Source organism: Equus asinus, chromosome 12, assembly GCF_041296235.1.
Source record: "Equus asinus isolate D_3611 breed Donkey chromosome 12, EquAss-T2T_v2, whole genome shotgun sequence".
Classification (NCBI taxonomy): Eukaryota; Metazoa; Chordata; class Mammalia; order Perissodactyla; family Equidae; genus Equus; species Equus asinus.
The window spans coordinates 7,170,380-7,196,422 of NC_091801.1; the positions used below are offsets into that span (position 1 = coordinate 7,170,380).

A 26,043-nucleotide genomic window follows, 5' to 3' on the forward strand; every position below is an offset into this window, starting at 1 on the left:
CGCAGGCTGGGAGGGGTGGGGGAAGGACATGACCCTCTGACACCCCCCGCCCCCCAGGGGACCCCGTGGATTCCGGGCGGGGCCCAATAATTTGCATATCTAAGTTTCAGGCGATGATGCATTCTTTGAAAATCGCTGGCTTGGGGTAATTAAATTTAGTTGGCATTCCAACCAGGAACCGGGGAGGGAAGATGTTGGGCTTGCTTAGGATTCAGATGTCACGGAACCCAGAAACCCAACTTAGAGATGGCGGTTCTGCCTGTGCTTTATCGGCTGTGGGGGAAACACCGCAACCATGGTCCTGCCACGTCAGAACATTTAGCAGAAGAACTACAGGAGAGGCTTTTGGAAGTAACACTTCTTCAGGGAGAAAATACTGCGGGTTAATAAGACAGAAAGGAGGGGCGGGGCGGGGTGGGGGTGGCGCGCTGGTTCCTGGAGGAGAGGGTGACATCTGAATCCCAGAGCTGTTAGGGTTCGTGAGATAAGCCATCTTGATGACACAGCACTGGGTTAAGGTTTTTCCTGCCAGTTGGTCAGCGCGGCTGCCTCTTGAGCTCACGCTGGTGCAGAGTGGGACTAAATCCAATGGGATGGAGGGTGTCAAAGGTCCTGTTTTGTCGTTTAGCAGCATTACTGCAGCCCGCGCCTCCCCGCCTCCACCCCAGGAAATCTTGCTTGGACCCCAGAGCGCTCAGGCTGGGCCACCCGAGAGGTTGAAAACCACTATCTAATTCTGAGCTCAGGAAAAAAACAGAAACAAACTCGTAATTCTGGAATCTGAGAGGCACCTCAAGAAAGATCCAGGAGAGACACCAGGAAAACCACCAGCTTCCGGGGTTTAAGGAGAGGTGCTGGAGGCAGCCAGACCTGTGTTTGAATTCAGCCCTGCAGTCTATTGGCTGTGAGTTTGAAAAACCTATGTGAATACTTCTCCTCAGTTTTCCGTACTCGTGATTCCTGGCCATTGAGATTGCTTTCGTTTTTCTCAATTGTGTGCAATACTGTGATCAATATCTGTATACACATCTTTGAATTAATTTATGATTATTTAGAAGAGATTCCTGGAAGCCACATCTTTTGGTCAAAGGTGTGAATTTGATGCAGATGGTAAATTGCCTTCCTGGATGCTTACAGACGTTGAGGCAGACAGGCGCGCTCATTTCCCAGCATCCTGGATATCACGGAATAGTTAATTTAAAAGTCTTGATTTGTTGATTTTATATGAAAACATGCATCCCCTTGTTGTGTTATGTGGCAATGCTGTAATTACTAATGAAGTTGGATACTTTTCACACATTTATTGGCCATTTGCTTTTCTTCTTCTGTGAATTGCCGGTTGATGGGTCGTACTCATTTTTCTATTAGTGTATTTGTATTCTCCTTACTGTTTTCTAAGAGCTCTTTATATTCAAAGAATAGTAAATTTTTATCTGCTACAAATTTGCCATTTTTGTTTGCCTTTTTATTCTTTTATGATGGCTTTTCAAGGTTAGAAGCTTTAAGGTTTATGTGGACTGAATAATTTCTATTGGTCTTTGAAATTATTTGTGGCATGCATTCCTAAAGATTTTGGGGGGAAATGCATTTATATGTACACAAAATTACTTTGGACCCCATCCATGGAGGGTTAGATGTGCAAGTATTAGAAAGATATACAAAGTATAGAAAAGCCAGAAATGAAGGAAGTCACTCAATACATTTGGTTATAGAACTAAATGTTTAATGTTTAGTTAGAGACATATATGTGAATCAATACAATTCTTAATTTTATGAGTAATTTCAAATTCTGAATAAGCTTTTACATACTTGTATCAAGTATTTTGGTGTTTAAATATTTAAATAAAACATTTATTAATAGATAGAAATGTACTTTCCCCAAGAACTAGCAGATGCACCATACCTCAACAAAATATTCCACACTTGAATTTATTCAAGCTGCAAGGTAAATATGAATGAAGGCTAAGAGATTTATGAATACTTTTTCCAAGATCAGGTAGGATGCCTACGTGTAGGAAAAAATATTAAATACAATTGTGATGGCACTGTGTCATTATCTTCTTCTCCTTACTCTCTTTCTTCTTCCCTCTGGCTAAAGCAACCAGAACTGAGTAAATAATGTGTTGATATGTTTTTTTAACATGAGCTGAGTCCTTTGAATAGGATCCACATGAATTAGTCCATTTCCAGGCCTACAGGTAGTGTGCCGTACAGCCAAACAGCTCCGACCAGTGGGCCCCTTTCATAAGTCCCTCTCAGGTTGACCATCAATATGAGGACAGGACGAAAAGGTTAGAAAGGAAAGAAAGCTTCAGGAAAGGTTAAAGGCTGGGTTGGGGGACCTCAGGCTTAAGAATTGGCTCAGACTTACTTTATTTCATTCTGCCCACGGCAAGTGATTGTGCCAACACAGATGACATCTAGCTAATAGTATTTTGTTATTTGAGCGCTTGATAATGGAGCAGTAGAAACTAATTTCATTTTTAATCTTGCTCTTTTTTATTTGTAGAGGTCTAAGGCTTATTCTCTCACAAGGACCCCATAAAGAAAGAGGGGACGTTTTCATCATCCCCAGGTTAAAGAGCCTGCCAGTTTAACCACGAAAAGAAGCACGATAACTTGAGGATGTGAAAGGCTGTCAGGTTTCCTTTCCAGCCCATAGAGGGCCGAGAAGAGGAAGGACTGAGATACAGAGAGTAAGTTCCTGACTCTCCGGATTGTTAAATTTGTAAATAGCCGAATACCAAAGGAAAAAGAAAAGAAAAGAAAAATCTGGAAAAACAGTAAAATACACTATTACCATACTTTAAAAACAGTCTAGCTTTGCTCCAAGTTAGAGGCAGGCAGAAGCCTACGGAGGCCAGATGTCCTGATAATACCCAGAAGACTGTATTTCTAAATTATATACAGGGATTAACACACTAACACCATCAACCACGTAGATTGCCTCCCCCAACACGCGGCGGGGTGAGGGGGGGGCGCCCAAGGAAGGACACTGATTGGCCCTGCTCAAGAAGCGCACCCACCAATCACTGAGCCTGGGAGATGGGCTGCTAGGATTGGCCAGAAGGGAGTTGGGGGCTGCGGAAAGATGTTCTGGGGAACCAAACCAAGATGGATGGAAGAAAGACGCAGGCCGAGCTGTGGTGAGATTGCTTTTCCTAGTAAAGTTAAAAAAATTGAAGTGTAATAGACACAGAAAAGTATACAAATTTTAAGTCTAGAGTTTGATGAATGTTTACAAGGTGAAAAATCCATGTAACCATCACCAAGATCAAGAAAGCAAAGAGAACGTTTGAATATTTAAAAAGTTTCCTTAGGTCTTGACTGGCTTCATTTGAGACCCTTTCGGGGCAATTTTCTATATATGCTAACTCAATAAACGTTTCCTCAAAATGCTAAAATTATAATCACCAGTGCTTGTAATCAAAGGGTTAATCTCCTAAGTAAATACAGAAATCTTTTGGGTTTCGAGAATTTTCTCTCATTCTAAGAAATATTACATTAAAAAAAGAAAGGAAGGAAGGAAAAGGATCTGACACAATTTGTCAGTCCCCTGTCTGCTTTCTGTAGTCTCTACAGTGCTAGAGAATAAGCCAATTGAGAATGATTTTTATATTTACAGTATTTTTATTTTTATGTTTTTACTCGGAAATAAAGTTATTACATCAAATAATGTCTATTCCAATATGTTTTGGTAAAAGGGAATGTCCACGTTTTTCCAAATAATTATTTTCCAATGTAAAAGTAACATATGTTCATGTCAAAATTTTGAAAATAACAAAAGAAAATATAAAGAAAATAAAAATCATCCATAATCCTGCCACTCAGGAATAACCACTGCAAACATTTTGATTTTTCCAGGGTTTTTTTTTTCTTTCTGTGAATATATACTTTTCTTCTTTTGCACAAAATTCATAACCTCTGTCGATTATATATACTGCTTTTTTCTCACTTACTTTTACCATTTTAGGGCTTTGCGTTTCTAATCAGAAAAACCCGAGATGAGGAATGTAGGGTACGTTACGTTCACACTCGGCTCAGCAGCATGTCACCTTGGGCAAAAGAGAAAAGCCTGGACCTCAAGTATCTCTGTGGAATCAGAAGATGTTAAAAGAAAGGGTACTCTGATGTTCTCGTGGCCCGCTCCTAGCTGCAGACCAGTAGAGCTCATTTGGTGGGCTATAAATCTCAGTTAAAGAATAGAGAAAGAATTTAATGGATCTTTCAGAGAGACTGAAATTCTAGCCAGTTCCTCCACAAAGTCACGTATGGATCACTTGTTTGTTATCACCAGTGCACAGATGATCTATATACAGGCAGTTTCGGAATTAAAGTTTCCCTCTCATGGGAAATGAACAAGATGGTTTAAGAAATCATTGAAGATGTGAGCGATTTAGACAGTAATCCAAGATTAATCTCCAGGAGGGAGCTCTCTTCCACAGTCCAGGAGTCTCTCTGCAATGAACAAACAGGAAGCCCAGTTTCAAAGGTAACTGAATCTGTTGAAAAGTGAAGTTAAATTTGAACATGAGAAATTCAGCTATGTGGACTTGTCATGGAGAAGAGAATGTGATAGTCATCAGAAGAACGTCTAACAAGGTTTTTACTGAATATGAAAAGTCACACTTTGTCGGGGTGAAAAATAAATGACAAGGATGCAGGCTGGCACTGCTCAAGAACATCCGTGGCCTTCGAAGACTCACAAATGCAGATTTAAAGTCTGATCCCGCGCTTGCTAGCTGGCAGGCTATGTACATTTCCAGCCCAGAGTTTTTTAATCTGTGAAATGGACCTAAATATCTACCATGTGAGGTTTAGAGGATGCTTCCATGAGCTAATGTAATGAGGCCCTTAGCAGAGTACTAGGCAAACGAAACATTTCTAAATACATGGTCACTATTAATACTCAATAACAGCACATTCAGTGAACACATTCAGTTTCTGGAAAAGTGAAATAGTTGTGATTCTAAAATAGAAATGAAGTGTTCACCCTACTTCTGAAATTTTCGGTTTTAGGATTTGGATTGGAAACGTGTGACAAAAACAGCAAGCTCAGTCAGAGGTATGATGTTTTGCTTTATTCCTGCGGGATTCTCCATTCCAGCAAAGGGGCATTTCCCAAGAAGGTTTGCATCTAACGGAAGGAAACGTGGGTGTGACCGTGATAGCCTCCAGAGCAAGAGATGAAAGCTTTGCAGCTGAAGTACCGTCTGTGGCAGCTTTCCCGCTCCAGCGGCTGAGCTGAGCAGGTGGGATCGGGACCCTGTGTCGGACAAAGCCGAGAATATGTACGGTCTGACCCTTGACAGAAAATGCCGACCACTGAGCTCGAGATCAGCTTGGAAAGCAACGGAGATGCTATTTTAATAATTTTGACATGGACAGAGTATTTCTAACCACACAATCACATCCAGCGCAAGTGTTAAAATGATGAAGCAGACCCACGTGTTTATTAACATGACAAAGTTACTGTATTGTTAAATGAAAAAAATTTGGAAAATACAGTAAGGGATTAAAAAATAAGAAATCATCCTAAAAGTTAACATTTTAGTGTCTTTTATTTTTTATAAAATATTAGAAGTACAGTTTTTTGTTTTTTGTTTTGAGGAAGATTAGCCCTGAGCTAACTGCTGCCAATCCTCCTCTTTTTGCTGAGGAAGACTGGCCCTGAGCTCACATCCGTGCCCATCTTCCTCTACTTTATATGTGAGATGCCTACCACAACATGGCTTGCCAAGCAGTGCCATGTCCACACCTGGGATCCGAACCAGCGAACCCCGGGCCGCCAAAGCAGAACATGTGCACTTAACTGCTGTACCACCGGGCCGGCCCCTTTTTTTCTTAATATTTAGACAAGATAATATAGTATATTATCAAGTGTTCTCTGAAAATATTATTAATGGGTATCCAATGTAATGAGAATCTGCCATAATTTATTTATTCCCACATTATTGGAAATACAGATTTTTATTTTTCTCGCTTATAAATAATATTTTGAAAAACATCCTTGTATCAAAATCATCTTTGCTGTGGGACAGTTTTCCAGGAGAGTATTTTGGGGGCAGAAACATTTTTTAATAACTCTTGAAACATCTTACGAAATTGCTTTCCAGGGAGCCTGTGCCAACAGGACCAAGAGTCTCAACACACCTCATATTCGCCAATTTAGAGTATGACAGTTTTTTAAAATACCATCCATTTCCTAGAACATTTTAATTTATACTTGAAACCTAGTTACATGGAATTATTTTTGTATGTCTCTTTGCTATGTAAATGGCATTTTGATGGCAAGTGCTCTTATCATAGTGCTATACTAAAGACAGTTGTCCAATAAGGAAATTATGGGCCAGAAATTTTACTGAAAGGTTAAAATGAATTCTTTTCAACAATAGGTTTTTGGGGCCAGCCCCGTGGCCAAGTGGTTAAGTTCACACTCTCCACTTTGGTGGCCCAGGGTTTCCCCGGTTCGGATCCCAGGCGTGCACATGGCATTGCTCATTGGACCACACTGAGGTGGTGTCCCACATGCCACAACTAGAAGGACCCACAACTAGAATATACATCTATGTACTGGGGGGCTTTGGGGAGAAAAAGCAGAAAAAAAAAGAGAAGATTGGCAACAGTTGTTAGCTCAGGTGCCAATCTTTAAAAAAAGGGAGGGGTTTAAGGAAGAACAGAATTTATCTATGACTCTTATTTCTGTAGATTGTTTTTCCAGAAAAGTGCTGGCCTTCTATTAATCCACAAGATGGTGTATTGTGATCTTACAGGATTTTAGTTTGAGTTGTCAAAGTGGCATAGAGCTTTTTTTTTTTTTTTTTTGAGGAAAATTAGCCCTGAGCTAACTGCTGCCAATCTTCCTCTTTTCGCTGAGGAAGACTGGCCTTGAGCTGACATCTGTGCCCATCTTCTTCTACTTTATATGTGGGATGCCTACCACAGCATGGCACGCCAAGCAGTGCCATGTGGGCACCCAGGATCCAAACTGGCAAATCCCAGGCCACTGAAGCAGAATGTGCAAACTTAACCGCTGCACCACCAGGCCAGCCCCTGGCATAGAATTTTAGGTATTCATGTTAAGCAGTTAGTATGTGGCGCAACAGGTAACTGCAGGGGCATAGGACTCTCAAGGAGAATGAGCTTTTGAAAGAAACAAACATAACTAAGCCTTTCTTACCAAACCTTGACTGCTAACAATCACCTTTTAATATAACCCTGGTCTCATCTCCAATCCTATTGATAATGCTCCTTTCTACATATCTGGGATCTTATCTTAGAATCACATAGTTCTTACGTTGGCTTTTCTATCTCCACTTCATACGGGCTGCTAATCCTAATTAAAACTGTTTCCTGCAGTTGAATCAATGGCTTTGGTTGTCTTTTTTAGCAAGCCCTAATCAGCTAGAGATAGGACAACTTACCATCCGCTCTTCTCTGCTCTCATTTGACGAAACAAAAGCCAGGAGAAAAGAGGCATGGGAAGCTCACCATGCACTGCAACCATGGAACTTTCCAGCATCCTCCCCAGCCGAAGGTCCTTTAGACTCTCTTCAGAGAACTTCCCAGTGAGTAGCACTATCCAGTGTCATTGGACCCAGTGACTGATTCATCTCCCTTAGCGCCGCCCAGCAATTTCTAATTTTACAAATAACTGGAAAAAGCATGCATCAGAAATAGCTTTTAGGAAGAAACTTTTTATTCATATTAGAGAGAGAACATTTTAAGACATGTTCAAACGTCTTTATAAACAAGGATTTAATGGGTTCCATGGTAATGGTTGTATGAAGGTCATGCCAACATGCTAAGGTGTATACTGAGTGAGTGTTAAATAATTTCACAGAAGGATGTCCATCTATTTAAGGAAACTTAGGATTCAATACTAGTTTACAACAGCAAAAAATGACTTAAGACTTTCTCGTGTATTGAAAATTAGCATTACTTGCTACTAACTCTTCATATACTGTATTGGAAAAATTGGTTGGGACGGACAGGTGATTTCATAGCAAGTTCCTAAATATAGCTTGGGCCTCTCTGACGTGTCCTGAGCAGGAACTACTGTGAGTCATTGAAAGAGTCTTGCACCTAACAGGAAAACTTTAATTGCACCCAGCTTTCCCTGGTAAGAAAGGGCACAGCACAGGAACTGCTGTTTACCTCCTGGCGAGAGCAATTGAAAAATCAGCTGGGGGTTGGGTGTGTGTGTTCCTTTTTTAAATGTTTGGGCATTCACCCAGTCTTGCGGCTGTGACATTCCAGGGCAGGGCACACCGGTAGTGGAAATAGTGAACGTCATTCAGACCACTAAATTCTCTACTCTGCAATGTGGAAACTGGCAGGCTCCCCCCAAGCGTAAGCCCTCCACGCTCTCCCTCTCCACCCCCACCCCGTGTCTGAAATATGTGTTTCAGAATGTAAATCCCTTTAGCTCTTTATTCCAGTAGGCACTCAAAGAAAAGCTTAAAAATCCTAACTGTCCTGATAACGAGGATTGTATGGTGTTTATAATTATCAGCTTACAAATTTATACAAATTACAAACATGTAAATAAAGAAACAAAGATCCTCTGTTCGAAGCCGGTGAGAATGAGGATGATATAGCCAGGGATTTGCGCTCATTAGAGCAGCTTCATCATGAGAAATTACATCTAGGATCAAAAATAATTTGGCATTTTTCTACCACCAGTGTCCAAACAAGCAATTGGCAACTCTTTTAGACCTGGGGGAGACGGGCTAAGAAGTGTGGGGTCACAGACATCTCACCTCAAAGCAGGGGAAGTAAACGGGTCTCGTCTTGAAAGCCACCACCCACGGCTGAGGAGTGGCTGCCCGCGGCACCTGTCCGGAGGGACTCCAAGGCCCCATGGTGGGCAGTGAGGACTGCTTCTAGTCATGAGCTCTGTCGGCCTCAGGTGTGGGAGTACCGGGCTGGCACCCCGCGGACCTAAACTTGCATTCGCCGTTCCTGACTTAAACTAAGACATTAATTGTCACACTCAGATCTGAGTCCAAACTGTGTCACTTAGCAGGTGTGATCCCTTGGATGAGTTCCTTAATCTCCTCATCTCAGTTTTCTCATTTGTAAAATCGAGATGATAAAAATGCTTCATCTGACAGGGCTGTTTTTTTAAGGGTTAATGGATTGATGGTAGAAAATATTTAAAGCAGGGTCTGGCACATGATAAGCACTCTATAAACAAAAGCTACTATTACTGTTATTAATATTATCATCTGTGGATGTTTTTAAATTAAGTTGATGGTTAAAACCTTTTTTTAAAGCACAGGGCCCTGAAAACATAACAAATAAGATGAAAGCGAAGCTGGTGCAGAGGTTGGGCTGAAGGCCCGGGCCGACCTCCTCCTCACCAGCTGACCCCACACCCAGAGAGGCAGCTTCAAAGAACCCCTGGGACCCCAGAGAACAGTTTGAAAATCCCTGCAGAAGGGGATTAGGAACGAAAACAATGCTTGCCTTTTGAGGTTTGCTCTGCGTTTCTTAGCCAGTTAGGCTTAAGTAAGAAAGGTCATAGTTAGGGCAAAATGGCCAAATTTAAGGTAGAGAGGAATACACTGGGAAAGAAACTGTTTCCGGGAGTAAGGGGTTCAGAATCAGGCAGGAAATTTACACAGTTACCATTAGAATAAAAATTTTAAAGTTGAGATTATTTTTGGCAGATAGAATAGGATTAGAATTCACTTCAGTTTAGCTTGAGGAGAAAGTGGATCCTTAGCTTTGTATTTGTATCTGAAACATGGCTAGATTTAGTTAAAAGAATTTAGCCGGAAAACGTAACTCCCAAGAGTGAGCTGCCGACCAGGGGAAGGTGGGCGAGGGGCAAAAGCAGGTACTCAGAGACCAAGGGGAAGAGTGTGAGGGGTCCCGTCAAGCGCAAAGGCGAAAAGGGAAAAGGAAATGTTCAAATAAGCACTCACCTTTAAAATTCACATTATAAATAATTTAACTAGGTTGTTTATAAAAAATGACTCTTGTTACTAGCAGTTATCCTATAAAGTGTATTTTCTCTTTAAGGATGGATTTTAAAATAGAAATGCCTGGGTGTTTTTGAATAGCTTATGCTAATTAGTCAGCGTAGAATACAACAGCATGTATGGTAATTTAGATCACCGTTTACTAAAGAAAAAACAAAGGCCTCTGCTAGAGCTAAAGAAATATACATGATCTGAATGATAATAATGATCTCAGACACCAAATGGTCTGGACGCATTAAAGAGAAACGTTCTTTAATTATTCACCAGATTTACCTGCTAAAATAAGTAAAGTTCAAATGAAATTCCGTAATTTATTCTGAAATCTTTCTAAATCACATCTTCAAATCATGAACACTTTGAGGAATCTTTTCAATATATTGTGTCTCATGAGACTTACATGTTTCTTCTCCCATGTCTATGAATGAGAGTCACATAAATGAGTATAAGTTTACCTTTTAGAAGCCTTAGAAAGCTCTCAACTCTTAAACTAAAATATTAAAGGTCTTAAATATGGATATGGTATATCCATATTCTAATTATTAATCCCACAATGAAAATACTTTAAACATACTTACTTAAATTATTACAGTGGGACTCAATTACAGAGTACATTAATCCTTAGTTTCATTTGCTTAAGATTTTTCTTTAATGGAATGATTAAGCTTTGCTTTCTGTCTGTACATGTGGCTAAAAAATGAAACTGATAGTCCCTTTTTTTTTTTTTTTTTTGCTGAGGAAGAGTGTCAATGAGCTAACATCTTTGCCAATCTGCCACTATTTTATGTGGGATGCCACCACAGCATGGCTTCACAAGCAGCGCTAGGTCTGTGCCCAGGATCTGAACCTGTGAACCCCAGGCCACTGAAGTGGAGCATTCGAACTTAACCACTATGCCACTGGGCCAGCCCTGACACTCTCTTTTATAGGACATACAAAATGCCAGATTCTGCTTTTGCAGTTGCCTCATTAATCATCTCCAACAATGAATTATATTGGAGTTATAAAGGCAGGAATGTAAGAAAAAAGATTCTATTAAAAAGCAAGACCTTAATGACAGTATGATATATTGGAAATTCTCCCATCTGAATTTTCAAGTCACTTCCTTTATATATGCAGAAAACAAACTTTTACAGTGGCAAAAGCAAATATATTCCTTTTTTTTTTTTTTTTTTGCAAAAAATACTATGTCTGCATCATTTATGCTTAGTTTCCCCCAAATGGCCATTTTGAGGTCTAGGTTAGAATCACAATGATATTATAAAGAAATTGCTTACGTTAACGTTATAACAAATTGGCATGATGTCGGTGAGGGATAAATGCTTAAAGAGTAAAAACATCCCCTCTTTTCTCTCATTTCCATAAATAGCTGAAAATGGCAATGAAATTCATCACCTGCACAGGCAGAATCTCCGAGGTCTTACCTCTTGTGTATTCTTGGAGTCTGTGCTGAGACGAGGATGAAGGGTGTGGGGTAACTTTCAAACAGCAGGCAACTGTGTTTGAGTTTCTTACAAAGTGTGCTTTCCGAAACTGTATTTATGGAATTTCCTGACATATTTTTAAAGTTCAAACACTGAGAAAAAATATCATGCTAATGAGCATTCAATAACTTCAGGACTTAAATGGACTATCTAAAGAGGACACTATTTCCATTCTTCTACCTAGAGACAGAGAGGCACTAAGCCTGTACTCGGGATCTTTTTCAAAATAAGTAAAATAAGGACAAAGCAGCCATAATTACAAATCTATCCTTCTGCTTAAGGAGAGTTAGGGTTTGGGCCTGGGGGAGCTGAAGTTTTATGAGAATTTAATAAAAATGAAATATTTCTCACTTCTTTTAGAATATGATCTGAAATGCAATTAAAGGAAAACTAACTCTCATCTTCCTTGTAATACATTTTCTAAAGGGAGTTGAATCATTAAATTTATACATGTTAAAATTATACTGCATTAAGGAATCAATTAATTATGAAATTCTTGAAAGCCTAGGATTAAGCAACATTTAAATTTTTACATCAATCTGCAAACTTAATCTTATCTTGGAGAAGCAAGTTTAACCTTATAAGTGTTACCTACCAGTGCCAGCAAATTAATATCCTATTTTATAAGAAATATTTCTGGATGCTTTTCTTTAAAATCTCTTTTTGGGCATCAGTTTTCATATTAAATATTTGATTCTTAGCCTTAAAATGAAGAATGAAACATTAAACTGAAAAGGGTGAGCAGTATGGGTTTCTAATATTATACTCTCAGGAATGAAAACAGAATACTTTTTCTAGGAATGGAAAAACTTTAAGGCCCTAAATCCTCCTCAAATATAGTCTCCTCCCCACTTCCAATGTCCAGTTACAGAGACCATAATGTAGAAAGATGAGGCTGTGTCTAGTGTTCAGAGATGGAATAAGTTGATTTCAACTCGACTCAATTTAGAGAAGAATAGAGAGATCTCAAGCTAACATGAGATCTATATGAGATCTGCTTATGCGGTAATGAGCTGCAGATGAACATTTGTGGAATGAGTTCAAGCAGAGCTGGATAAACATGTGTAGAGCAGTTGTTTCTAAGCTTCCTTCAGTTCGAACATCCGATTAGTCTGTATAGTTAACAGAGATATATACATGTTGACACGACGTGATAAAGCCAGCTAGACACCACCTCATCAAATAAAGTGTTAACATGGCTGGCACGTGTTAAATATCTTCAGAAAAATCAGGGGCCGGCCCTGTTCCCAAGTGGTTAAGTTTGCATGTTCCACGTTGGTGGCCTGGGTTCCCTGATTTGGATCCTGGGCGTGGACCTACACATGCTCATTAGGCCATGCTGTGGAGGCATCCCAAATAAAAGAAATAGGATGAGTTACACCTAGGATATGCAGCTATGTACTGGGGCCTTTGGGAGGGGAAAAAGAAAAATCAGAGGAAGATTGGCAACAGATGTTAGCTCAGGGCCAATCTCCCTCACCAAAAAAAAAAAAAAGAAAAAAAAGAAAACTAACTGCCTTTATAAAAAAGAAAAGAAAGACAAATCAAGGTAATAATTTTTCTAAAGGTGACTTTGCTATGCAATATCAGCTCATGGTGAGACTGTGTACAGTAAAACGTAAACCCAAAAACCCTTGAGGTGGTCCAAGAGAAATTGAAGAGGTGTGATCCAAATTAGGACGGTGATCCAAAATCTTTTGTGCCTCAAACAACGATGCATGGTGTCACTTAAACCAATATTTGTAAACTCTGAAGAGAGCTCAGCAATGCAAGTCACCAAGGTTTGAGTCATTGTGATCCCCTTGGGACTGAGTAAGAACACAAGGGAAAGAACACTGGGAAAGAGTGCCCAGCAAAGAATCAAGGGGACGCCAATGCTTCCCGGGTCCCGGAAGAGGAGAGGTGTACGCAGGAAATGAGTCATAACAGTGCCAGATGCCGCAGAGGGGAGGGACGTCGGAACTAGTCATTGGTGGCTTTTGTGAGGGTAGTTTCATTCAAAACTGAAGTTGCCGTGTGGACTGCAGCGGGTTGAGAAGCGAAGGGGCTGCCCAGTGGGAACCTGCTGTATTCTTAAGCGACTGTGTTCTTCTCAGCATCCCATCGTAGGTCCTTTCTGAATATATTTGACACTCCTGACGGGACAGTGTCCCATTAGACAAAAGAGAAACAAAGCTTTTTCTAAACCCCTTAGAATCTGTTCTGATTACTTTTAACCTTAATAATAAGGAGAAACTCTTGGAACTATTTTAGATCAACGTTGAAACTGTGTTTTAAATAGAAATTTTGACTGTGAAGAACTGTGTTCAGCACCTGTTTCACTTGAGCCTGCTACTGCGAGAGACTGAGCAGCACAAAGACCTCCAGGGGGCCTGCCGTGGGGAATTAGCGTGTGGCAGCAATGGCACAGACTTCCGATGCCCTTCGACAGTCTTCAGTACTGGGAATTTATTTCTTCAGGGGCTTGGCGGAAACATTTACCGGGTCAGGTACTTTGGCTCAATCACTCACAAGTTTAGCATTTTCAAGCTATGTCCAAGATGACTGACACGTCTAATTTACTAACACCTTGTATGAATGTAGATATTAACGAAAGACTCCCAAATAGCTTACATTCTAAAGGCTATGGAGTCAGTTTCATAGTACTCAAGGCTGAAGCTAGGGTAGAGGAATCTTCTAACGGAAGATAAAGTGGCCATAAAAGGGTCTGGATTAGAAAGGTACGTATTTTTATCGACAAATGAAAATCTCCCCTTATTAAGCTAGGAATGCTTTTCTGAATTGCATGCAATCTTCATTTTGTATTTAGGACCCAGGGAATGAGGAGGGGGACACCTTGCATACTGGGATGCAGTTATTTAACTGAACTCCTATTATGGTCTTATTGTCCAATCAGAGCCAATATGGTAAGGTTTTTATCCTTTTCGACTCAAATGGTGCCACTAAAAGTGTTAACTCTAGTTGCTACTCCAGATTTGTAATTCTGGAAAGAAAATAATTCATTGATGGTAAGAAGGCACATCATTCTTCAATGTATGTATTGCAAGAACAAGGAAAGAGAGAGAGAGAGAGAGACAGAGACAGAGAGAGAGAGATGGATGAGCGAGGACTTATACACGAGTGGTCAGCAGATTGCAGCCGGCCTCATTTAGGAGTGAAGTTTCATCAGGACACAGGCACACTGCTCATTTACATATGGTTTCTGGCTGCTTTTGTGCAACAATAGCAAAGTTGACTAGTTGTGACGGAGAACTTAGGGCCCACAAGCCAAAAATATTTACTCTCTGGCCCTCTACAGAAAAAGCATGCCGACTCCCACTACAGATTGGACTCCTGAGCGAAAAGCAATCTGTAAAATACGCACACACGCGACATGAATGAGACAATTGGAAATTTGAAAACTGATGAGGTATTTGATATTAAGAGATTAATTTTGATGGTGTAAATATGCTATGCTAAAAAAAACACATGGGAACTGAGTAAAGATGCTCAGGCTGTCACTTTGAGAAAAACTTGGGGGAGAGACTACAGAAGCTTGTGATTTCATCCTTTGCGAAAAGTGATGCTCTTTCCCTACCCAAAAGATACGTGGAAGGAACATAATCCCAAGTGCCCACGATTTTACTGAACTGCTTTATTGAATAGGAAAACTCTACGTCAAAGCGCCTTCATCATCTAGGCCCCCAAACAGCAGGTAGACTCTATTAAGGGGTCAGTTTCCCTGAGTACATCACTGGGTCTTCTGAGAAAAGAGCTTGTCTAATCCCAGAGACTTGTCCAATAGAGGTGACAGAACTAGGAGGCATCCAGAAAGTAACATGGTTCTATCCCAGAAAAAGGTGCAAAGGGCTAAGAGGAACATTTTTTTCTAGTTAAGACAAAAATATTAAGGTCTATGCAAAAATTATAGGGGTAACAAATCTTTTTTACTGAAGACTTTATTAGGATATATTTTCAAGGTGAAAGTATTCTTTCTCCTTTTATTATGTTTATGCATATCTATGTATGTATTATCTTAATCTGCACCATTTTATATTTTTAATCATCGTACTTGTCCACTCCTTCCAATCACTCCTGCTTTGTAAAATTGCTGAAATGAAGACTTTTTTTTTTTTGAGTAAGATTAGCCCTGAGCCAACATCTGCTGCCAATCCTCCTCTTTTTGCTGAGGAACACTGGCCCTGAGCTAACATCCGTGCCCATCTTCCTCTACTTTATACCTGGGACGCCTACCATAGCATGGCTTGACAAGTGGTGCCATGTCCACACATGGGATCCAAACAGGCGAACCCCTGGGCTGCCAAATCAGATGTGCACACTTAACCGCTGAGCCACTGGGCTGGCCCCATGAAGACTTAAAAAAAAAACTTTTTTTTTTAAAGATTTTACTTTTCCTTTTTCTCCCCAAAGCCTCCTGGTACATAGTTGTGTATTTTTATTTGTGGGTCCTTCTAGTTGTGGAATGTGGGACGCCGCCTCAGTGTGGCTTGATGAGCAGTACCATGTCCACACCTGGGATCTGAACTGGCGAACTCCGGGCCACCAAAGCCGAATGTTCGCAATTAACAGCCATGCCACTGGGCCGGCCCTGACTTTTTTGATAAAGTTCCCTACTGGTCTAATTTTGCATCTTTTCCCATCCCAAATGGCTTGTCGTAGAATAATAACTGGGAACAGAATATACAGTGTGATCTCTTATCCAACACACGTAACCATTTTCTCAGAAATGGGTATGCAGTATATCATCCATTAAAGACGTGGATGACCAGAGAGGAAAGAGTGTAGATGAGATGGGAGCTCACAAACGGACGAGGGTGCCAGAGTCAGCTACCTTCAGGAGGCACGACAGGGCAAAAGCGTAAAATGATGAATGGTTCCAAAAAACTGTCTGAAGTCTAACGTAGGATTCTGATAAACATCTTAAGTCTGTGAAATAATAGAATTTTAAAAGGAGGCAAATTTAAGACTACCAGTGAAAGAAAAAAGTCTAAGACACATATAAGACTCTAATTGTTTACCTAAAGCGTTAAAATAATTTCTTCAAATTCCCTTTGCCATAGGTGAGAAGGATGCAGCCTGGACTAGCACTCTTGGAGGCTGATCCGAGTCCTCTCGTGGCCATTCTTTGGAATGAGCTGATTGTTTTATTTAATGATTTAGGTGACAATTACTTGAAAAATTAGTGTAAATCCTGCTTTGGAGAATTACCTATGTCTCTATGTAAATGCCACCATCTCGGTTTAGGAGTCCACGTGCTACCAGAATCCAAGTGGAGGACTCAAGAACAGGGGACAGAGGGATAGGAGTACCAAGCCCCAAGCGCCTTCCACGTGAACACATATCTGTCTTCCATGTGGTAAAACATAAATGCCAACACCCAACATGCCTCTTCGCAAATACAAAAGTCATATTGGTAACTAAAGCATCAGACCCAAATACCTTTACTGATGCCTTGTTGCACTGTACATCAAGGAATAAACTCCTATAGGGTTTTCTTTCTAGTTTTTCACATCTTCCACATATACACTGAATATTAGACATTTAGATGTTAGCGGTGACTATGCCGGTCATTATTTTAAAAACAAATATTTTGCAGCAAATGGCTAACCCTTAGTCTAGTCGCTAACTATTCCGAGTTATGGAGATGGTATAGGTTAAAAAAAAAAAATCACAAAAGACTACTTGCATTGAGATCTCTATAGAAAGATTTGCTATAGGCTGGGTTTGGGCATGTCTTCCAGCACGGTCACCTCTGGGTGTATTGGGGGAAAGGGTCCCAAGGGCTCAGCGTGATCCCATGTATCCTCTGCTTGGCAACACAAACTACTTTTAAGTACAATTAGTTTGATAGCTACATGCCATTACATACTAGCAGGCAAAATCCTAAAGTTGCTCAAGTCTTTAAATGTTCACTCACTTAGAAAATAGTTTCGAGCTCAGACTATGTGCCAGGAACTGTACTTGAATATACTTTCTAGTCCCTAATTTCAAAGCTTTCCCAAATTCTTAAATATCTATTGGATGAGTTTGATACAGGGAAACGATGCTGAAATCCAAGTTCAGGAGCCCTGGATGCTAAAATTGACTGCAAAGTCATTGTAGCAACCTCGCTGGGAATCCCTTATTAGACCTAAAAAATTCTACAATTATCTTGAAACCATTTTATGTATTGTCATGTCACCAGCTTTTGGGACATGTGCCAAGAAGTAAGACTGTCTTTTGCTTATCTTTCACTAAGATTCTAAAACATATCTAATTATGCTTGGAAGATGAGTATCTTCTTATTGCTAAACTTTGGTTGTGTTGGAAAAAAAATATCTAGCCGATGGTCAGAAGGTAGTATGAAGAGCATGTAAGGCACCGTTTTTCTTCATTTTCATTAACGGAATAGATTTCCTGTAGCCTATTTATTTCCTTCTTTAGTTCAGAAGTCAGAAAGAGAATTCTGACAGACATTAAGATCTGAAGCACCTTTCATTTTCTTTTCTAACCATAGGTCCAATAACTGAATTTCCAAACACTAGTCAGTGATGATTCCTGGTGAAAAACAAAAAAGCTCAGGTAGCTATTTTTTTTTCCATAAAGCTAAACAGGATTTCTAAATTTCAACTGTGTCCTTTTTGGCGTCAAAATATCCTTGATGAGATATTTATGCACATATAATTTATCAATGCTCTCAACTAAGCAAAACAAAAAGTCGGTAAGTACAATGGTCTGAAAAATTTAAAACAAAAAAGCACCTTTAAATGGAAATATTTGGTCAATCTTGCCTTAGCCGAAATGCTTTCCCCTTATCTAGAACATCATCTCCAGGGGGACACTTGGTATTTTTCCGCAGCAATCCCCAAAACAGCTTTCGATCTTTCAATCTTAGCCTCTTGGAACCAGAGAGAATGTATCGAATTCTTCCGCCACGTGACAGTTCTCTCAGTTTAGACAGGAAGCACATATGCCATGGACTCCCCACTCCCCTCCTCTAATTCGACCAAATCAAAACTCGCATTTCTTTAAGTCTAAACATTGGGTCATTCTATGATTTCCTTTGTTCTATTACTACAACCACCACCACGAAACCCTTAAAAAACCAGTTAAGTATGTTTTCTCTATATTATTAAATATAAAGTTTCAAAGACTTGAAACACATATTTACTTCTAACCCATTAGTCCACCAATACGCAGTATATGTGGGATGAAGTAGCTGACCTTTGCTTTTCAACCCATTTCCAAAATTATGCACATGTGTAAATTACGGGGGAAATACTTTAATGTTTTCTAAAAGCTGGAGAGAATCTCCCAAGTAGTCAAGATGAAAGACAGATGATATGCTGACGACAAATCACTATTAATTATAGCGGTTCTCCAAGCATTACTAGGAGGCAGTCGGAGTCAATTCATGTACTTCGTATAAAAACATACAAATCAAAAAGCCTTCTAACATTCCATAAGTCAAACTGGGAAATCTCAAGTACGAAGGTATCTGCATCATACGTAAGTCAAAGTTTACAAAGGTGTCCTCCCGCCCCAACTAGTCTGAGTTAGCACACCTTAAAGGCAAAGGAATCGGAATTAAATGTCAGTCAACAAAATTCACGAAGCCAGAAGCAGTTGAGTGCTCACAAGTTTATATTTTCAGGTTTGATAAAGACTCTCGTGTATTTCCTAAATACACAGACAGAACAGTCTTGGAAGTTTACATACATGTCTTAGGACATTTATACTAGGTAGGTAAATTACATTAAAAAATTGGTCTTCGTAAAAGATCTTCCCAAAGAGCTTTTACAAACAGCAGGCAGAAGAAAGTGTTCTTTTATGTTTACAGTGTTTAAAATGCTGATTCTCCCATTTCATAACAGCCTCAACCACCCCTCTCCTCAACCCAAAGTTTTCTCAATAGCCAGTGTACTCCGAATTGGAGTACCCAATGTCATAAAATTCAGGGCTAGGAAACATCTTTTAAAGTGTGCTTACCCCTAACACATTCTAAATGATCTAGAACTGTTCAACCTCACTTGAAAGCAGAGATACAGCAGGAAAAAAACTCTTCATTTTAAATCCTAAAGTGACTACAAAAAAACACCTGTTAGTTCTAAGCACGCATGTTATGTACCATAGTTAAGTTTAAGGATCTGGGTGACTGAGCGGCACAGAAACTGGGCTTCACATCTAGTTCTTCGGTTTAAAACCATCCTTTCAAAAATGCAAATGCCACAGCCCATTAATAGCATGTGCTACATGGAGGTTGGGCATCTTATTTATAGTCAGGCGACAAAACAATCGCTGTAGCAGGAGGAATGAGGAGTAAGGATACTCGGGGAGGAAGGGTTAGATACCCAAATTCCTACCGTGGCTCTTTGATAGGGAAAGCGTGTCTCCACAGACAGACTCCTTGAAAGAGCTGGCAGTCCACACACGTTGTTGAGTGAGGCGGCAACGGAGCGCCGTAAAAAGAGCATGGGCTTCAGAACCAGGCCTGGTCAACACCCAGCTCTACCACTCGGTAGCCGTGCTACATCATGCAAGTTAAGTGAGGCAAATTTCTTGGAGCCTTTCCTATTCTATAAAATGGAGACAATAGCACCTACCTCCTAGGGGACGAGATAAAGTAAGGTAAAGCGCAATGGTACGTGTAGGCACTAAAAAACCCAATAGCTTTGGAAATCGTTATTCAGAAAATAAACTTTATTCTATGTTGACAAAATCCTGAAATAGAAATAAAGCTTATTGAAGTTTTAAAATCTATGATTTTTAAAACCTGTTTTCCATCACATTTCCCCCCATATTATACTACTCCAGTCATCCTTCAAGCCTTTTACACCACACTGCATTAACAGAAATTTCCAAGCCGTCATCTTTCATTTCCTATTTTCTCCCTCTTTCCTCATTTCTTCTTTTCCTCTCGGTTCACATCTATATTAAACAACTAAGATGTATTACGCCTCCATTCTGTACCAGTGTTCTAAGCACTTTACATGAATTCACTCATTCACCTCACTCTTCTCCATGAGAATGGCTCTACCAAAACCAGTGAGTGTTGTCCCCCCAAATTTCAAAGCTACTCCATTTCTGTTCAGCTTTCCCTTCCTAGAATGTTTCTTCTTTTCTTTTTTAGCTCTTAATTGCCAGGGAGCTAATATTTAGTAAAACATCTAGTGAATATGAAGAACGAGGGCCAGTAACAATGACAAAGCGGGGACCATAAGGAAGTAACTGTCTTTGAGAATCCTAAGAAATAATACATGATCATGATTTATATGAGAGGGTCTACTCTGTTACTAGAGTGAAGAGGAAAGAAACAGTTTATACTCTTCCCCTTTATTAAAATTAAAAGCTCTAAAATATTTTTCATTTAAAATATAAGTTACAAGAGAAAAGTTCAGCAAATGTATAACACATAATTCTGCCAGGGCTCCACGGACAAAATTATGAGTATTCCATTGTTGCTTCTCTGAGACCAATCCTAAGTTCTTAGTATCTATCAACTTCCTGAAATTGTACTGTAAGTCAGAAAAGGAATATACTTAAAAAAATAGAAACGTCCAGTAGTATACCTTAGTACTAAAACTATTTTTTAAAAAGATCTGGAAGGAAAAAGGCAGTCCCTCAAGATCATGAAACAAAATAAGTTAGGCAGTCAGCAAGTAGAAAAATCTGTGAATTCTGTTTCTGGCAAAATGTTTACTTTAAAGAAGAAATTTTTATATAGGCTGAGGCTAATATATTCAAGAGTATAAACATTTTTCCTTTGGATTACCTTTCTAAAAACAAACTTTTAAAGTATCATATTTCAGTTGACTAAAAAATATAGCCAAATCTGTCACAACACAACATAGAAGGTAATGGACAATTATAGAATATTTTAAATTAACAATAACAAGCCATCTACATCAAACCTTGTTTCCAACTAAAACCAAACAGAAGCACAGCAATCCCGTAGTGTACCAAGTGTGTATTTCAATTCACTGTGTGCAAGCTAACAAAAATTTGGTCATAATTTACCAGATATACATAAATGATTTAAGCAGTAAAGGAAAATTCAGTTTAAAGAGAGTAAGTTCATATCTTGAGGAAAAGTAAAAGTACATTACGAATGTAAAGCCAAGTCCAGTTTCTATGCAATAAGTGAAGTGTAGTCTAACAAAGCAGATTTAGGTGATTTTCAGATATATATCTTTTCTCTTTAATATATATTTATATATAGACAGATCTACCAATTGTAAACTATGGTTTATTTTAAAGGAGGGGGATAAATGGGATGAAAGAAATCTTTATACTATACTTACATATTCACAAAGCAGAACATTTTACGTTTAAAATACTTTTTCATTCATAGTATCTTTGCCCAACTAACGTCTACTTTGGACCCCACCAGAATTACATTTTACTCATTTGTCTAGAACATTGAGAATAAGATATACTCTTCAGTCTTAAACAAAAATCAAACCCAAACTATATTCATGTCAGTTTTACAGTTATGTAGAAACTACAATAAAGTTTAGATGACAAAATTTGCAGCTAACCATGTTACTGTACTTTATCTTTGATTTATCCAAGCAGAAACATCAATATCTAACATTAAACCATTATTCTACTGGAATCAGACAATGAAGAAGCCTGTCTCCTACAAAACATATCAACTCTTCAACTTTGATCAGATGGAGCACCAAAAGGATTAGGTCTGTCAAAGTGTACTTTGCATTGTTTTCCACACAACTAGCATAATTTAGTTACCTGATATAAAATAGGAAAATATACTCAATTTCTATTTAAAAGAAAGCTGAAAATATGATATCCCTCAATCTTATATAGTATACAATATGTTCCTGATAAATGTCATGCATGTTAACATTGATTATGGGAAATGTTGCTGTGACTTTAACAATCAGCTAATTCATCTGTCGTCAGGCTAAAGAAATCTGACAATTTCAACTTAATACATCACGCCTTTTACCCTGAAGAATTTAGTTAATAGAAGAAAAACTGTAAAGCCTCTCAATATTTTATTTGTAAGATGTTTGTAGATGGTTCAATCATGGTGACTACTAGAAAGACGATATATCAAGGTGTAGTGACTTTAAAGAATTCAAAAGAAATAAATTAATTACCTATCATAATTTCAAAACACTCAATATCCCGGTAAGTATGAAACAAGAGAATGCACTTTTTGTGTTACTTTTAATGATAAAAAGGGCACAGGAGGAAAAACCTGATATTTCACTTATACTGCATAACAAGCTAACCAAACTGGACACGGAGGATAAATTAGAAAACAAATCATTTCACTTATTGTTTCTTTGACTTTTCTTTCGATTATATTTCTGTCTTTTCAAATAGGATTGAGGTATAGTACACTGGCAAAAATAAAAAGAGGCAAACAAGAATAGTGCCAAAGAAACAGATACCCAAAACCGAACACCATGTCAGATAACGCCATATAGTAACCATTTATCAGATTAGAGCAGCAGGAGGAAGTTACTTCTGAATCATAATCATTTTAGTGGTATTTGTCAACTTCGCCACGGTAACTTTGCAACATCATTCTTCATTTGGGAAGTAGTAAAATTCATGTCAAACAGGAAAGGGGGGAATGGAGGAAGTCAGTTAGTTCATTCCAATAAATTACCTCTCCAGTTCTTATAAACATGCCCATCAGCACAAAATTGAGAAATAATACCTAAGACTAGAAGAGACTTGGTTTAAGTTATAAAGCAAATTAAAATGGAAAATACAGAAAAGTAGAACCAATGGGGTTGAAAAGGCCCCTCACTGAAAATCTGTATTAAAAAAAATAAAATTAATAAAAATAAAAATAGCAACAAAACTCTACTAGTACACACTAGCCTGAGCGGTTCGATGGACAGAGTAACTGGGCCAGCTGTCACTGTGCTCTCATAAATGGATTTGCTTCATTCACGTCAAAGTGGCACATGAATACCTGTCTGTAAGGACAAGTACTGTATTTTCATAGGACCCAAACAGTTACTGTATAGCCTATAAATAAAAAATACGTTTACTTTGATAACTGACTGAAGATGTGGGGACTCCATGTAATCCAACCACACGGTTGTTTGCTGTACAGTCCTGTGCAAATATAAAAAAAAATTTTTTTGCTATAAGGCTTTGACCCTACAGTTTTCACAGCAACATAACTACCATCCAGCATGTACCATATTTTGCAAGCCTTCAAGTTCAACAATTCAAATTGTTGATTCGTATTATGTCCAAATGCAGCATCCTTGAGGAGTATAGTAGGCCAGTTAATCATCTAGAGACATACAAATATCTCCTGATTCATCCCACCGAGATGGGTCATTCTGATCTTCTCCATCATCAACCAGCTCTTCGTCAGCTTCTCCCACTTCGTTCTCCTCATATTCTTCCTCCCGAGGGAGGTCCGCATCCTGTCCCTGGTCTAACCCTTCTTGCCCTCCTGGCTGGGATTTATCTGCACAGTCTACACAGACACCATAGCGTCGAGATCCATGTCTTATTCCAACACTGGCTGCTAACATGAAGATCTTCTTACACACCATACATTTGTATTTTTTATCCTTTTTATGCACCTAATTAAAAGGGGGAAAAATCCAATATAAGGATAGATAGACAATACAATGCGTTTGAACCACTCAAATTAAATTAAACCACCCATTTCACAACGAGTGGATAAAGAAGCTCAGTATCAGTTCATAAATCACATTCTTTGTTCAAAGCAATTTATTTAATAATCAATGTCCCTTAAATGTGCAGGTAACAGTGTTAAAATACCTTACATTCCACTGACATAGTTTATCTCATAGGCCCACTTACATTTAAAGTTACTTACCAGGGAATGTCTTTTTACATGTTCTCTGCGAGTAAACAGTTTTCCACAAATATCACAGCTAAATGATCTGACTCCCGTATGAATGAGCAGATGCCTTTTTAGTGTTCGTCTGTATTTGGCTACATAGCTACAATGAGGACATTTTAACTTGTTCATGATTAGAGATGATTCACCTTTGAGGAGGGGGGAAAAAAACACTTATTATACATTAAACAGAAAACTTGCTATCAAAGCCTTATCTGTCTCTGAAAATAGGGGTTGTTATACGGCTACCACTATCTGATTTTGTTAAACCCAGAACATGAAGCTTTTAGTTGTTAAAAATTATTTATGAATTCTGTGGATGTTCAGTTGACTAATACTTGCCATTTTCCCAAGTTTCTTGTTTTGGCCAAGATTCGGGCAATAATCCATACTTGAAGTCATTTGAAGCACCGGGTATCAATCCATACTTGAAGTCATTTGAAGTACCTGGTAGCAATCCATACTTGAAATCACTTGAAGGGCCAGGCATCAGGCCATACTTGAAATCATGTGAAGTACCTAATACAGTGGAAAAGAGATTTTGATATAATGATGGTAATAAGGATCTGTCTCATTAGAATAAAAAGACAGAAAACATTTGTTTATATCCTATGGGCATCATGACAGAATAGCTTAATATAAAATAGTTACATACTCAGTGGAATAAATCTGAATTCTATTTAATGGTTCATGGAGGCCACATGAAACCACCCTTTTACTTTTTTGCTGAGGAAGCATTAGCCCTGAGCTAACATCTCTTGCCAATCTTCCTCCACTTTCTATGTGGGATGCTGCCACAGCATGGTTGACAAGTGGAGGAGGTCCGCACCTGGGATCTGAACCCATGAACCTGGGCCACCAAAGTGGAGTGTGCCGAACTTAACCACTATGCCACAGGGCTGGCCACTGAAACTGACCTTTTAAATACTGTATTTCAAACATAGTTAAAACAGAACTCTCTCTTGAGTAGTTGCTATTCCTAACTATTCCGTCACTTGAGACTGTCACCCTGAAGCCCAGGTGTGGACAGGACAGTCTCCTTACTGTCCCCTGAACAACCACCCCATCTTGCTTTAAGACCAATCAGTATAGAAAAATGGACTAAGACTAAAGCTAAAGAATATGAACACATACAGGGAAACGAAATTCTTCCATTATTAGACCCTTGTTTGTTGCTTCAGACACACTGCGGCAAGGTAACTGAATGTCCTCCTAGGGATTCATCAAAACCTCTCTAACTCCATCCTTAAATAAATGAAAATCCAGAGGGCAGAAACAAAATAAAATAGTCATGTCCCCTAGGGCATCTGTGCCCGAGGATCTTCAGACTAGCTGGGATAGGAACCCTCTTCCTCTGGATTTAATTTCGTCTTGAATATGTATGTAAATCCTTGGATCTAGGAGTCCTTTGGCAATGTCAGTACATCCAGAATCCTCCATAGCTGTTGCCACCCTGATCCAACTGACCATCCACACTCTTGCATCTGGATTATTTTCAGTAGCCATCAGTTTGTCTCCCAGCTCACACTGTTGCCTTTCTAGAGTCTGTTCTCAACAAAGCAATCAGAGATTCTTTTAAAACTTTAAATCAGAGCCTGGCTCTACTCTGCTCAAAAGCCTGCAAGGACTACCCATCTCACTCAGTAAAAGCCAGACTTCCCACACCTTACACAAAGCCTTATCTGATGGAGCCCCTGCTTCCAACCACACTCTTCGTGACTCTGTCCCA

The 26,043-nt window shown here is 39.2% G+C and overlaps 1 protein-coding gene and 1 long non-coding RNA gene across 3 annotated transcripts in view; one reads left to right on the forward strand and one right to left on the reverse strand.

Moving 5' to 3' along the window:
• The first annotated feature begins 641 nt into the window (after positions 1 to 641).
• LOC139039834 (uncharacterized) lies at positions 642 to 5,608 on the forward strand. The gene is made up of 3 exons (XR_011493042.1): positions 642 to 904; positions 2,510 to 2,696; positions 3,974 to 5,608. It is a non-coding gene; the product is annotated as an uncharacterized lncRNA (long non-coding RNA).
• Positions 5,609 to 20,131: 14,523 nt separating this feature from the next.
• Positions 20,132 to 26,043, reverse strand: part of ZBTB10 (zinc finger and BTB domain containing 10) — a 35,856-nt gene continuing 29,944 nt past the window's right edge. For both annotated transcript variants that reach the window (XM_044780318.2, XM_014851015.3), the window contains 3 exons: positions 24,657 to 24,833; positions 24,291 to 24,463; positions 20,132 to 24,030 (listed from right to left, as the gene is read on the reverse strand). In XM_044780318.2, the coding sequence (XP_044636253.2) occupies positions 23,725 to 24,030; positions 24,291 to 24,463; positions 24,657 to 24,833 (656 nt within the window). In that variant the 3' untranslated portion in view covers positions 20,132 to 23,724. The remainder of the gene's footprint in view (positions 24,031 to 24,290; positions 24,464 to 24,656; positions 24,834 to 26,043) is intronic.